This window comes from Archocentrus centrarchus, chromosome 10, assembly GCF_007364275.1.
Source record: "Archocentrus centrarchus isolate MPI-CPG fArcCen1 chromosome 10, fArcCen1, whole genome shotgun sequence".
NCBI lineage: Eukaryota > Metazoa > Chordata > Actinopteri > Cichliformes > Cichlidae > Archocentrus > Archocentrus centrarchus.
The window spans coordinates 5,469,925-5,486,093 of record NC_044355.1 but is presented as its reverse complement, the minus strand read 5'-3'; the positions used below and the strand labels follow the sequence as shown (position 1 = coordinate 5,486,093).

Sequence of the window (16,169 nt, the reverse complement as noted above, 5' to 3'; positions counted from 1 at the left end):
CTGCATAATGAAACCACCTCACTTTTGCATTACTCAAGCTTCCCAATGCCATGATGACAGTCATATACATCACTGAGTGTTATGGGAAAGTGGTTTATTTTAGCTTTTAATAGCAGCATAACAGTCAGAGACGAGCTTTAGTTCTTTTGTGATTTGGGAGTAATTTCATTTATTCCTCATGGCATGAGCAGGATACAAAGGGTTTATTAGTGGATAAAGGTATGTGCCACACAAAAAAATGTAGTCTTTGCATCCTGTGTCAATTAAGTTGTGCCTAATTCCACAATACAGCGATTGTTCACAGTGCACTTTGGCAAAGCAGAGGGTTCATATAAAGAATATTACCATAAAAAGATTTTTATTTGTGAAGAATTGTGGGGCTATATTCTGTAAAGATGGCATATTTGGTTGTAAGGCTTGTGCATATTTACAAAATCTGCATCCAGTGACTTTAAATGGTCTTGTTGCTGTCGGGCCTCAGACATCTAAATATTGGTTCAAATGCGAAATATTTTGTGTTTCCTGTATGGTGTCATGCACACAGTAAAGTCTGCGATAGTAAACACTTTGGAGCTGCAATCACTCCTTGCTGAAGTTTGAGCAACAAAGCGCATAACGCCTTCAAAATAAAAGTTGAACTGAGTCAAACTCCTGTGGCTCTGGTTTCAGATTTTGTGTGGTTGTTGTGGCTGACAGGCTTGGGCAGTCTATCAACTCTCCTCTTTAAAGTGGAGGCTGGGATGCGTGCTGATATACATAAAAGCCCGGAAAGAGTATTTTAAAATCCTCTCCAGTATGCAGGAGGAGGAAAAGTTGAAATGTCCAACTATACTGACACTGGCGCGCTGATGTGCTCGTTAAGAATCAGGAGAGAGCATCAGCGGAGCAGGTCACCCTGTTTCTCACATCACAGCCCCATCAGAAATTCTTTCAAGTGTCCTTCTGCGTCGCCAAAGATGACAACGGCGAATCGATAAGCGCTTGAAATGAAAAGAAGCCGCCGGTTTGCCCCCGAGGCGAAAGATTTCATACCCGCCAGCCTTCTCTGAACTTCAGGCATTCCTCTGCACCTTTCTGCGTGAGAAAGAGGAGGCTCTTGACTGATTTTTTTTTTTTTCACTTTGTATAAGAAGGTAAGAGGAGAATATAGCCGAACCATCATGCCTCTCCAGACGCTGCTCACCCTCTTTATCTCTCCGTGCAGGCGGGGCGTGATTTTGAAGATGTACACATGCAGGGCTGATGTTTTCTCTGCTGGCTTCTGGGTCCTTTTACTTGCGTTTTATGTGGTGGTGCACGTGTGTTGACGTGTTTGTGCATGTCTGTCCCATAATACAACATCTAATATTAAAGCGCAGAGGTCAAAATTTGAAAGTGGGAGCTGTTTTGGCAAATATGCTTATTTTATTTATTTATTTTTTTCCCATATTGGTTTGCATTTGACCCACTGCACTCAGTGTGCATGTGTGTTTGGCGAGAGGAAAATTAATAAAATGTGGTTTTCTCGGGCCTTTGTGGAAGACTAAGAGGGATTTCTCTTTACTAAAACCCAACTTAATTTGTTGTCTTTACTCTTACATAAATAGACCCAAATAAGCTATTAAAATTACATGATGGTGACTCTTATTATGTTTCCATTATATCTATCTATATAAGGTATTTATCAGAAGTGTGTTTGGATCCCAGAAATCAAACCATCCCTTATTCAACAAATTTTGGTCGAGGGTGGCGTGTAGATGATGCGCACTTGCTTCAGGGTCCCCTTTTGCCTGGAAATTCCCCTGTGGATGGGCGCATTAATTACTGGTTTAATGGGAGTATGACTAAAAATGTAAAACAAGGATTAGGCGCGGAGAATGCAGGTCGGCTACGTCCAGTCGGCTTGCCTCACTTAAGATGCGAATGGAAAATCAGCCTGTATCTAACGAAACGGATCTATAAAGAACATTTGCATCCGAGCCAGCTGTTCACTTCATCTGCACATAAATCCGCAACACGATAGCGCTGTCTGGCCCCGAAGGAGCCTAATGCATCAATTTAAATACTTTTCTGTTCCAAATATTGTGTTCTGTAAATTTGCTGAATTATAAAGGCGTTGCTGTGTGCAGTGACAGAGCAATCCGCTTTAGTGAGTGTAAATTGGACTAATTTTACTGATTAGATAATAGGAAGGAATAAAAATCAGTAAATGCCTTCAAATGTGTTTTATTTAAAATAACTGCCAGTTAGCTGGTTAAATAACGAGCCTGCCGTTGTACCTGTTGTTTATGTTGTGTGCAGCGTTCAGATAATAAGCAGTTAAGTGGCTGGTTGTCTTTAGGCAAATTGAACTACTCTGTGTTTTGCATGCCTGTGAGGGCGGCCTATCAGGAATCTCGGTGTTTTATTTTTTTTAACACGCTCTTTTTAAAGATGACACTGATTTTTTTTTTTTTTTTTTTTTTTTTGATTATTGTTGAAAGCTGAGACGCTCTGAGTTGCCCTCTTCTAGACTACACAGGCACATGAGCGTACACAAACACACCCCTTTAAAAGCGCGCGCGTAAACACACACGCATACGCACACAGGGTCCCTCTCTAAGCTCAAAAGCAGGAAAAATTGCGCCACTCTTGGAGCGCCTTTCAAGGGGGAAAAAGTTGAGGAAGACAGAAGAGGACGAACCAAGGGGAGACTCGGATGAAAGCGCCTCCTTCGCAGTTTCTCCTCACTGTAAATAGATGGTTATTTATGCGCATAAATGAAACAATCCCAAAGGTAGTGTTGCGTCTCGTTTTGGATACATAGCGGGAGAGCACATCCATGCTACGTTCTGATTTTCTCCGGACAGAAACGTAAACTTCAGTGTTACTGGATCTTGAAGTTGCCCGATTTTTCGCTGTAAACAGAACTACTGGTGTCTCAGTGCGTTTGGACAGTGGAATTTATCTCTTCACTGTAGAATAAAACGCCGACGGCTGGGAAAATCAACCCCCACCGGTGTCTACAACTGGTAAGTACAGTACAAGAGTAGAGACACTCCAAAAAAAAAAAAAAAAACCTGAGATGTGAGTTAATGCAAGTAAAGGAATTTGTTCCACCTCGCGCTTTGTGCGCTCTGTGCCTTTCCGATGTAAATTTAAAAGCCATGGTTGCAACATAAAGGAGCATGAAGTGATGTGAGGGCAGGGTTTGCCTTACAGGTCAGTGGATGATAATGATGTATCGTTAGAACTGATGGAGTGTGGGGGAAATAAAAAAGAAGAACGTGATAAAAACAGACTGTGTTCAGCTGCTGAGGATTGTAAGAAAATGTATCACATATCCGTTAAAGTTGGTTTCAAAATTATGCGTTTTAGTGTGTTTTTAGCTTCAGACCTGCGCTTAAAAGGCATTTTTTTAAGAGAATGGATAAACCGTGAGTAAATAAAGCTGATGAACTCTTATAAACTGACCGAAATAAAACGGTGTGGGGGGAAAATGAAAATAATCAAGCTGCAAATAACTCTGTTAACAGAAAGTGACCAAAACGAGTTCAGATGTGTTTTACCCTCCTCTGAGTCAGTTTTCAAAACTGAGAGAAAGAAGAAACGGGGTAAAAGAGGCGACGTTCACGGTCTCACGCCTTTAATTAATACAGCACCATATGGTGGAGGTTAGTCGATTCATCTCCCGGTAAAGGCTGCAGTCTCAAGCTCTAGCCTACTGTGTTAATTTCAGAAGTAAAGCCAGTGAGAGGCAATGCCAGCTTTCTGTCTGCACTGGGCCTGATGCCATGTGAGTCACTGATTCATATCAACTGTTGATGGTGAAAGAAGAGAGAGTCCATGAAGTGAGAATGAATGGATGAACGAGATTAATATAAGTAATCATAATACTCATACTATTTTTAAACCGCTCCTATGGGGCAGTTGGTGCAAAATTGAAATAAATATGTGTTGTCAGGTTTAATCTCCATTAGAAATTTATTATTATCATTATTATTATTATTATTATTATTATTATTATTATTATTATTATTATTATTATTATTATTATAGTTGCTCTGGCACACGTTTTGAATTTTACAAAAAAGTAATTTTCTTTGACTTGATACATCAGGTAATTTATACATCATCCTGGAGCATCTGCTCGTCTTAGACGAGGAACTTCGGATTTTTTAAAAAATGCTTTTCTTCTCTAACTTTTAAGGAAAAAAATCACGCCTTTAAATTTGAAGTATCGTGCACAGAAGAGAAAAGAAAATTATAATTTCAGTAGTTCCATCAACGCTGAAACTGTGGTCACATTTTTATACAACCTCAACAACAATAATAATAATAATAACAATAATAATAATCGTATGTGACTTCGGAAGCTGCAGAGCAGCCAGGCAGACTGAAATATTGGACGAACCTCTCATTAAATCGCACTGATTAGATAACACGGAGCCGCATGCAATAACCTTACACCTTACAGCGTGACCCCCACTATTTCATTTTGCAGCGCGGATATAGAGGAGAGATGGGAAGAAAGGTTGTGCAGGTACACAGCATGTAAAACTTAACCTCCAATATCTGCATCTTTTGAATTAAAGGGTGGAAAAAAAGAAAAAAAACTCGCAGATGATGTAGAGCAGGTGAAGAGAAGAACTGAGGAAAATGGTTAACAGCATGACTGCATGCAAATTTCCCCCGACTTGAATTATCATAAGCAAACAGTGTGAGCCTGGACTAATAAAATCCCATCTGTGTAACTTCATATCGAGGTAGTATGAGGGCTGCGATAATGAATTTTGTAATATCCCACCGACAGACATCTCAATCAGACTCTAATCCCATGATTTTACTACGGAATCACTCCACTCCCAACTGCTGCAGGCAGCACCAAAACACAAAATCCGGCTCGTTGCAAAACATGACGCGTTTACAGACCGTGCAAAAATAAGTCACTAAAACACATAGCGTAAAATCATAAGGAGTTTTGAACTGTGGTTTGTCTAAACTGGGTAAAAATGGAGCGTCAAAATGAAAAGATTATTCTTTTTTTAATTGATATTTAATGCGTGTTATTTTGACACAAAGGAAGCAAAACTGAAAATTCTTTCAAAAATCATATTTTCAAACTAAAAAAGAAGCTCATTAGGATTCATTCTGCAACCAATGTCATCAGTGTCCCCCGCCGCTGAAAGCCCACCTTGCTCTTACATATTTTTGCTTGTATGGTTATCCCATCATCAGTATTTGTCATTCGCTCACAAACATCAAACTGTATCAATTAAACAAAATTAAAAGGAGCCATTTTTCTTGTTTTCTTTTTCTTTCTTGCAATCAAATAGTTGTCCTTTAAACACACCGGAATTGTATGATAATAATCCACACAGAAGATTATTTAGCAGTCTCAAATTGTGGCTAATTGTAGCTCTTTTGTTTCTTTTTACAGAAGCTGTTTCTTGAATTACCACAATGGACTCCCACTGTCGTAAACTGGTCACCACCTGCGCACAAATAGGTGAGTAACAATTCCATAGTTAGCTCATTCTGATAGAAATACAAAGCTTTTGAAAAAAAATTATATATATATATATATATATATATATATATATATATATATATATATATATATATATATATATATATATATATATATATAATAAGTGTATTACTTTCAAACCTTGTGAAAATACTTTATATATATACTAACAATATTAAAAACATATATATCGTAAAAATTGTTCACAAAAATAGAAAGACGATCCCAGATGGCAGTCCTGAACACCTTGAACTATAAATATGCATCCATTAATCCACCTTCTTAGAATCTAGTACAGATTATATGGACACACTTATGTCAGTATTAGCAAAATGATATTTACATGTTCAGGCAACAGGTCTATCAGTGAGCCTAACTTCTCCGTTTGTGCAGTTTCTGAACGCAAGCCTAAATACAGTCATTGAATTTCTCGGGGAAATATCAAATCAGACATTTCATCTCTCAGATCTATATTTTTATATTCAAAAAGTTGTTTTGTGTGCATATTTCACATATTACTGTTTTATTTACAATATTAAAAAATATTGTATATATATGTTCATATTTTTTAATACATGTATATATTTCGGCCTTTTACGCTTCAGTGTGAAGTTGTGTGACCCGAGTTGTTCGCTATCTTAGAGTGACACCTGGTGGTCGAGTGCAGAGTAGCACAGTTCCAGTCCCGCAAAAGGCGCAAGCATGCAACACTTACCATCATCCAGGATTTGATAAGGAACGGCACAGCAAAGTTGATCGGTGCATATATAGATCTCGTGTATGACAACTTAGATTATGTTTTTTTTTTTTTTTTATTTTACTTTTAGTGGCATTTCCCACAGCAAGGCCGTGTTCATAGAACTATTTTTTTTTTAAATCGTCCATACTCCTTTAATATGTCGAGATCTTTGAATATAAATGGTAGTTTCCAAAAGCCCTTAAAACCAACAACAGCAGACTAAAGCAAAGCTGCAGTCCTGTGTCCGGGATTATTAATTATTCTCTCATGTGGCGCGGCAATTACATCAGATCTTAATAAGGTCTGAAAGGAATAACCAATAAGCCTCGTTGTGTTTCATTCAGTCGACACTGACGGGACCGTGTGACGGTTGTGTGTCGTAGCTTCATGGCTGCTCCTCGTGCACTACCGCTGATTAAGAATAATAAAATAACTAGAATCAAAATGGGCGATCAAGAGTGACGCCTGCAAATATAGACACACCAGCGTCAACTGTTTTGCTGTAATATATGCAGCGCTTGTTGGATTGACTCCGGGGAAAACTAAATGTATAATGAAAGCCCATTCGTGAGGAGGAATATCCTAATGGAGGAATCTGATGTCTCCTTAATCCTATGTAAAAAGCCTTGTCGTCTCCCCTTATATTGACTGAATTGCTAATTAATGGCCCTCTATGGTGGAGGCCTATTGCACGCAGTAATCCGCAGAAGAGAGATAAAGCATTCAGAAGGTAGAAATGAAGAGGAAACCGATAATCCACTTCAAGTTTAGTATTACAACAGCCTGGAAGAAAAAAGGAGCAACAGACTGTCCGTTATTTAACGGAAAATAAGACACTAAATATTTTTTTAAATAAAAAAGTCGCATAATTACGGACGTAATGCGTATTATTATTATTATTATTATTATTATTATTATTATTATTATTGATCTATATTAAAACTCATTGGGATTATCTTTTATGTGTTGTTCAGTTTGAAAATATGAAGTCTTGTTACTGCAATGAAAAATAAAGCCGTCATTACAGTTTAATGTTAATGTTAAGTCCGCTCCTGATGGATTGTAATTGAATTATGATCAAGGTTTTATTGCTCTGCTTTAGAAGCTGCTGGTGTGAGTGTGTCTGCGTGTATGTGAGTGTGTGTGTGTTGCACGCAGTCTAAGGTTCTGCTGGTATTTATATATGAGGGGCTTTCACGGGATTAGCCCAATAACTTCTTAACAGCGCCAAGTCCAAATGTGCTGGCTGAATGGGCTTTAGTCTGGCCACGTGGAGGGTGGAAGTGCGATTTTGATGATGATGATGATGATGATCGTGATGATGGTGATGGTATTGTTGAAAAGTGGCTAGAGTGTCTCTATATTTAGCTGTATGTTTTCTCTTGCACTCCTATGGATCGCACTAACTGGCGCGGATGGTGCTCATTCTCTTTACGGTCGCTCCATCACTTCAGCCACCTGTTTGTTACCCAGCTGACGTTTCTCCACCCGCCTATGAAAATCAAAGTCGCATTTGTTTGATTAGACATGTTTGCTTTGCCTTAATGCGGCGCAATCTTTTAGGAATTAGATTTTTTTTAATGCATGGCATATCAGCTCAAATTCTTTAAAAGTGCTCCATTAGAAATAATTAGTCGAATTAAGAGTGTTTTTAGATTTTCAGCCAAAAACACTACAGGAGGGTTCGCTGACAACGGCTATGGGCTCCAAACACAAAGTGAGGAGAGATCCAGTTAAGCACCCAGATAAAGTAATCCGTCGTCAACAAACTGAGACTGCGTGGTATAAAGCTCCAGTGAGTTGATTTAATGGATATGTGAACCTCAAGTCTGGGAAGGTCAAGAGAATCGCCTCATTTAACAAATAGTACGACTGAAAATGCTTTTCCGGGATGGATGTAGGACGGAAACAGGGATTCAGGGAGTAAACCAGTTAAGGTTAGCTCGGTCACGTTTGGACCTTGTGATGGAAATGCACAATAAAACTCAAGGGGCAAAATGCATAAATTCAATTTGTTGGCGGTTACCTTTAGTTAATTTTAGCAGTGACTCTGACTTAAAGCATGCCACTTAAAAATAAGCACCACCGTGTCTGTATGAACTGCACACGCGGCGCATGTGCGCGCTTTTTAACATAGTATGCATGTCTGGCAATTAGCGTCAGTTGACAAGTGCGCACAGACAGTTTGGGGTCAAACTGGCACAGTCCTGTTTGTGAAGTTAGATTTGTTGTTTGTTCTTTCACGGTTTCTTTGCAGCGTATGAGGCGGTTGTGTTTGATATCCAATGCGCATCTTTTTTTTTATTATTATTATTACTTTATTTTTTGTGGTTTCAGTACAATCCGTTCAGTGCCTCGCTTTATTCACACTGAGTCCCAGAGCAAACTGCACTGACAGAGCCTACGAGCACGAGGTTCAGCTTGGGTATCAATAGAACTACATCGTTTTACTGGGCCACTGGACCCATCTCATAAAATGAGGCCAAACTGTATTATTTTCATTTTTATTTGGCCTCGGGCTGCTGCGCAACGGCGCTTTGAGTGCCGCGGGTACACCATGCGTCCCATCTCTCTTTACATGCTTTTATTTGGAAGAGAGAAATAAGCGCCAGCCCCGGCATAAACACAGTGGCAGACATATCTTGTTTCTGCAAGCTCCGGTTGGTTGGGCACACCGTCATATTCACATGGATGTGCCTGTCAAAGAGAATATGGGCGGGAGCAACATGGTGACGTGGAGGTCTGGAGAGAGGCGCAGTTGGGTAGGCAGTGCGCAGGCAACAGCTGAAATGAACAGTGAGTGGTGTAGTGTGTGTATGCCTCTGGATCTAATATCACCTACCTGTCCTTGTCACTCTGATAGTCAGGCGAGGTAGCCGCTGTTTTTCACCGATGCTATGGCAAAACTCAATGGCCTATTTTAAAGCATTTTCCAGTTTAAACACAAAGAGGGCTTTATCTCAACCGCAAGAGGAACCGCGAGGTTGTGGGTTTTTTGGAGAGCTGAACACATTCCGCTGTCGGACTTTCCGCCTATCCTTCCTGTACTAAAGGTTGTGCGATCTTTTACCGATGAACTCTATGAGGGATCCATTAAACATAGACCATCACCACCTAACAGGGAATAAACTTGCCTCCACACACCACACGGCTCTGGCGATGGCCTCTAGTTTACAGCCGCTGCAGCGGTCTGTGGACTCTAAACACCGGTTAGAGGTGCACACTGTGTCGGACACATCAAGTCCGGAGTCTGTCGGTAAGAACCGCCCGGAGTGCAGATGTTCTCTGCAAGGCACCGCAGATGTCATCTTGATTTCAAACAATAGATGGCTCTCATCAGTCAAAGTAAAGGGAGCTTTACATGCATGCAAATAGGCGATTACAGCTGTCATTTTACTAACAGATCATCTGTCTGTGTGCGGCGTTGGAGAAAAAGTTTCTGTTATGTAAATGAAAAACGGCTTGTCTTGTCAACTAAAATTAGAGCTTTTCTGATATTCTCAGTAATGAGGTTAAATAAAAAAGGTTAACTAGAATCTTAGAAGTCAAAGAAACTTCAGAGCACAAAACATGAATAAATATCCGGATTTATTTTATAAATCACAGCGTTTTAACCGATACTTTTCCCACGAGAGCCATGGGACGTTTTTTTTTTTCTTTACATTGTGCAGGCCTTAATCTGGCTGATGACTTAAGTGCCTGATTCCCTCTTCACAGAAAAGGAAAAGATACAAAATAAAAATGAGGACTCCTCTGATGACCCTTCCAAAAAGAAGCGACAGCGGCGGCAGAGGACTCACTTCACCAGCCAGCAGCTGCAGGAACTGGAGGCCACTTTCCAGCGGAATCGCTATCCGGACATGAGCACAAGGGAGGAGATAGCCGTGTGGACCAACCTCACAGAGGCCCGAGTCAGGGTGAGTATTCTCTTGGGTGTAAACACAAACAATTGCTGTGTATAATTTCGAGTAATTTGCGCCAATTTTCCGGTTGTCCTATATATATATCCAATACTTAAACATAATTACACTGAAAATTTTACGCACGATTGGAATTTGATTTAAATAATGTACAACATATTTTTTTAACTGAAAAAAAAATAACCAGTGTCTTGTTTAAATATACTGCTGGTGAAAACTCAATTTAATTAGAGAGTGGGACTATATGTTTATATTAGGCTAAATGGAATTTGAATCGCTTGTACACAATGCAAAAATATTCCGTTTAAGCACGCGTCACAGTTCTCGGCATATTTTAATCTTTTCCGTGATTTTATTTAAAATGGGTCAAAAAACACTTATTCTTATTTCCATAAAAAGTGTAATTAAACACTTCAAGTGTTGTTAGCAGTTGAGAGTACTGACATTAGTCGGTGACAGATACCAGTCGTGCTCTGCTGTTCGTGTGAAAGAGGTGCAAAGCTTGTATTTTGCGATTGTCGCCCTGGCCTTGTGTGATTGAGGTCAGCGTGTTTATGGAAGCTTGCAGAGGAATACACATCCTCTCCACATTAAGATAATGCGGAGAGACCACAGCGTGTATTCTGCTCAGATAAACATGGACTCAAGGAGGAGTTGTTACACAGAATAATAAAGTATTAAAACGGCAGGAGTTATTTTGGCACGAGTTTTAAAACAATTACAAAATTAAAAATTATATTAACATGTGAAGCTCACATGTAATCATATAAAACAGCAGACTATCTCTAAACCTCTGCATTTCATTTGCTGTAGGTGTGGTTCAAGAATCGGCGAGCCAAGTGGAGGAAGCGGGAAAGAAACCAGCAAGCAGAGCTTTGCAAAAACGGCTTCGGCCCGCAGTTCAATGGACTCATGCAGCCCTACGACGACATGTACCCTAGCTACACATATAACAACTGGGCTGCCAAGGGCCTCACATCCGCCTCTTTATCTACAAAAAGCTTCCCCTTCTTCAACTCCATGAATGTCAACCCCTTGTCCTCGCAGACCATGTTCTCACCGCCCAACTCCATATCCTCCATGACTTCAAGCATGGTGCCATCGGCGGTCACCGGCGTGCCGGGCTCCAGCCTCAACAGCCTCAATAACTTGAACAACCTCAGTAACCCGTCTCTCAACTCGGGGGTGCCCACGCCGGCGTGTCCCTACGCCCCTCCGACCCCTCCTTATGTGTACAGGGACACTTGTAACTCCAGCCTGGCCAGCCTGAGACTGAAAGCCAAGCAGCACTCGAGTTTTGGATACGCCAGTGTGCAGAATCCGGCCACTAATCTGAGCGCTTGCCAATATGCCGTGGACAGGCCAGTCTAATACCTACCTGCACTGCAAAAAATAACCACCTTAGCAAGATATAAGAGGCTAGTAGTGACGCTTAATGTTATACTTTTCCCCGAAGACAGCGAGCATCTCTGGTGGTGAGATCGTTTTTTAACTTTTTCGCGTGTTTCAAGATTTTTTTTTTTTTTTTTTGGGCAATTTTTGCCTGTTGGAATGTTATTTACAGTATTTTGACTTTTTTCTGTGATATTCTGCCACTTGTTCCGTTAAAAATCTAAAATATACTAGGAAACGTGTGGGTTTATCCCATTGCATCCCATTATTTTTGTTATTTTTTTTTTTAATGGGCAAATGTGATTGGTTGGCGATTACAATCCCAAATAGCTTGCTATAGTGGTCATTTTTTGCAGTGTGTGGGTAATCACAAACAGCCGGCCACAGGAACAAGAGACTACTACAACTACTTTTTCATTTTCAAAAAGGGCACTAGAAGACTGAACCACTGAAACAAGCTCAGCTCCGGGTCGGAGTCAAACTGAAATGGGAGTTCTGGTTTATTCTCCTTTCGATGAGTTCAGGCCTGCTTCACACTGCGCCTCAGTGAAAAAAAAAAAAAGAAAGAAAAAAAAGGGGGGGGGGAAATGGCCTGTTTTATTTTTCCTAACTCGTCATAAGGGTTTTCTGGTGGATTTTTGGACGGTACCAGTTGTCTGAAAAGGTTGTATATATATTTGAATTATCATCTCCTGTTTGTCGAGGCGAACGCGCTATAACCCCATGTCCTCTCCAGGTTCAATTTATCAACGCATGTGGAAAAAAAAAAAAAAATCTCTAAAAAGGAAACATGTTTTGCTTGCAAACAAAAGGGAATGTACATACTAAAACGCACCAGTTGTGTGTTTCTAACATATTATAAATTTATTATTAATGTCTGTGTGAATATCGATTTAGAATAGCAATTCTGGATTTAACAAAAAAGACGCATCAAAAATGTTCCTGCGACAAATTATTTGGATTTTTGCTCTGTGTATACTATTTGGTACGGAACTATGTTTTTTTGTTTTTGTTTTTTGTTTGTTTTTTTTTTCCAACATCCAAAAAACTATTGTGTTTTATTTAATGGAAGTAAATATATTGTTCAAAAACATCATGCTGGGGGACTTTTATTGAATTTTGTGCTAGTAGTCTGTTAGTGGAGTGTAAAGCAATGACAGTCTGTCTATAGCCTTTCGATTGTGTGAGGTGCTTGTGCGGCTAATCTATAGAGGAAAACAATGGGCCGCTCCAATACACATAACTCCGAGATGCTCCGTCAGATTAACTGCTGAATACATGTCTGCCTGCTCAGCCAGGAGCTTCGGCTGGTCACTGGTGCTTGAAATAACACGGGAATCCACAAAAAGGCACTGGACCACACAACAATGACAACAGTCCATTAGGGGTTTTTTCTCTGTCTCTCTCTGCGAGTTTGATCTCAGAAGTGTCGGTAGTTCTCTGAAGTGGCTTATTAGAAAATCGACAATTCACAACTTCAAGCATAGCCTATTATCTGATTCGATTCAGTCTTTAATATGTATTTTACGAGATGTGTTTGGATTTATGACCATCATAACAGCCGCTTGCGTGCTCTTAATCAGTAATGTCCTAACAAAATTTTGTTTAGAGTTACATATTTAAAATCCAGCGTTGCCTTTCTTTCCCATAACTAATCTTTTCTAATTAAATATCCTACCTGATTCATACGTGCATATATTTGCATTCCTATTATTTACTTTTGTAACATTGCGCTTTTTTTTTTTTTTTTTTGAGTCATGCTTTTCGTTGTGCAAACGCGACAAAGCAAAACAAACCACGATTCGCAAGCTTAAGCAAACAAGCGCACGCAGAGATACAGAGGTATGCGGGCTGGTGCTGCCTGGAGGAGGCGGGGGATGAGTGCAACCTCGTGGCTGCAGCCAGAGCGGAGACACCGGGGAGGAAACACCGCAACGCTTCCCCCAGAAAAAGCCAAATAAATAATCCAAGCCTGGGTAGGCTGAGCTGGGTGCACTGACTCATTTCGTCGCCCATAAAAATTAATAGCTATATTAAAGCCCATTATAAAAATAGGCTGATATGAAACAGTTGCCACCATCTAAATAAAATTTAACAACGTGTTAAAAAAACAGAAAAGATTTAGGCCAAAAAGCTGATTAAGACTGGATGAGGCCTTAGGTCATCTCTCAAGAGGGGGGTAATTATTATGACGAGAAATAAATCACAGTCCAAATTTAGCTTTTGCAAAACTGCCAAATAACAAACACAAGATAAGTATTCTTCTATTTTTACATTCTGAACTGAAGTGCCCGTCCAGCGGCTTGAACTCCGAAGCCCTCCGCAATTAAATTTTCCTCTCAAAAGCTGCAAGTGTCACCTTTTGATGGAGTTGGTAACGCGGAGCAATAATCAGCTGACAGGGGATAAGCCTGGGCGAATACACAAGTCTGCAGCCTCAATACACATCCACACAATCAACATGTGAACAGAGGGTGACCTGAAAGAGAAGAGGCTTGAGTGGGAAATTGTTCATTTGGCTGACACGGCGCTCAGGACTGCTTCCCTCTTCTCTTCTGTGAGCCTGTGCAAGGTAAGAGCTTATTAAAGTTTAATGAATGCAACATATGTGTCCTTAAGCTGCTGTGCACGCGCTTTTTCTCACGTTAAATTTCTACTTTTTTTTCCCACAAAATTGCGCAAACCTTGCTTTTGTTTGCAGCGTGATTGCAACTGCTCGTATTTTATGTGAAATTAATATTCTAAATTCAGACACTATTGCATTATTTATGCATCAAAATAAGACAATGTAAAGTGGGGGGGAAACTATTTTCTGGACATAACAATACCAGGGAAATATACAGAATGGCATTTATTAGCGTGTAGTTCATGTTTCACCAAGTAAGTAATTTTCATTCTCTGCAAAAAAGCATATGCTCGCTTCTCTTACCTCCTTTTTAGGATTCCTAAAACACACCGGTACATCTTGATGTGAGATTTGTTCCGCCATCTGATTAAAAGAAAAAAATCCAACGTGATGAGACACAGATAGTCGACAGCTTTCACCTCCACTCCACTGGGAATTCAAATAAAAAGCGAAGAAGTGCAAATATCCAAACATGTATCGTTACACCTCCAATCTAAATAATTAACAGGCTCTCAATATTCATGCAGCGACGGGTTTGGAGGAGACACGACATGGTTTGGTAACAGCCTAATGCTGCATGCCATGTAGAAACGTGCTTTCTAATTACACCATTAGGAGGCATGTATTTCAACTTTTGCGTATTTATCAAACTACTATGTCTGGATTCATTTTAATTTTAACAAACTAATTCTTGGCACTTGCAATGAAATAATAAATGTGATCAGTGAGGCATCATTTAAAAATGTATGGAGTATTTAATTCTTTCAGTTCAACCAAATATGAACTCCTTGCCAATAAATCTATTTGCTCCATGGTGGATTTTAATTTATATTAAGATGTTGCACAAAATCTGTCAGATGTGGTGTATGGATCAAGATAAACAGAGATTCCAGATGTTTCTGAGCTTGTGAGAAAAGGCTGATCAATAGTTCAATTTTGAAGTTACTGTTGCAATGTTGCAAGAGCACCAGAGTAAATCACAGCAGCGTTTTAAATGGACAGTAATATTCTGGTTGATAAGCCAAATTTGTCCATAAGTTAGGTAATACAGACTGTGCTCACTTCAGGGAGAAAACTGGTCTTTCACAATCTGCACATGTTCATGTCTCGCAAAAGAAATGCAAAAATGCACATGCACACCTACTTTGCATCCATACACAGACTTAAATACATGTGTGATACATAAAGAGATGCATACACCGTATGCTCATGTTTATGTCATTTCAGTGGCTCGAAATTCCTTCTGTATTCTTATGGAAAAGAAGACTTGTATGCTGCAAGTCTCCTGTTCCAGAAGACTCGCAGCATAACGGCCACACAGATAATAGATGGTACCAACACACAACTAGTTTCAGCACTTTGCAGCAGAGAGGGCTTGCTGTGTATCTGGGGGAGGGGGGGGGGGGGGGGGGGGGGGGGGGGGGGTTGGCTCTGGACCAATGGTGGCCAAGCAGCTTCAGCTAAAGGTCACATGGAGTGACCTCACACATTCTCACCCTCACCTAAGGCTTGAGAAGAAGTTCCCCATAACAAGATGCATTGCTACTAAGCTCAGCTCCAAAAACCCTTACACAGCAACTTAAAATATATTCAACTGAGCTGGCTTTTTCTGAGCAAGCGTATGCAAAACGAACTGTAGGATTCACTGCAACATCCATATGTATTTACACATTGCAAAATGAAATAAATACATGTACATGCTGTCAGAGGCTTTATGTAGCAGTGGATATACTTCATCTAAGTCAGTTTTAGTAGGTGCACATAGCAGTGAATACTGTTGATCTAATCAGCATCTCTGTGTGGAATATATATGCATCTTCTATGTGGATCTACACGTATGTGTATGAGTGTGTTTATGAGTTGTGTATCAGCCTCTCTCACAGTGGAAGCTTGGTGCAGTTTGAGGGCAGGCGGCTGGCCAGAGCGTGTGAAAGCAGATAACCAGGGCAAATTTCATGACGCACACACTTCCTGCTCTCTGAAGTTCTGCTAAAGAAGGATGAA

General features: G+C 40.1%; 1 protein-coding gene across 2 annotated transcripts; it reads left to right on the top strand.

The window, feature by feature from the left end:
- Positions 1 to 2,601: 2,601 nt before the first annotated feature.
- pitx2 (paired-like homeodomain 2) lies at positions 2,602 to 12,602 on the top strand. 2 transcript variants are annotated; one of them, XM_030739369.1, is made up of 4 exons: positions 2,602 to 2,990; positions 5,399 to 5,467; positions 9,945 to 10,144; positions 10,961 to 12,602. In XM_030739369.1, the coding sequence occupies exons 2-4, from the start codon at positions 5,422 to 5,424 to the stop codon at positions 11,516 to 11,518; spliced, it is 804 nt and encodes a 267-aa protein (XP_030595229.1). In that variant the 5' UTR covers positions 2,602 to 2,990; positions 5,399 to 5,421; the 3' UTR covers positions 11,519 to 12,602. The 2 variants fall into 2 exon arrangements, with proteins under 2 accessions (XP_030595229.1, XP_030595228.1); XM_030739368.1 differs by lacking the exons at positions 2,602 to 2,990; positions 5,399 to 5,467 and adding an exon at positions 9,008 to 9,483.
- The last annotated feature ends 3,567 nt before the right edge of the window (positions 12,603 to 16,169 follow it).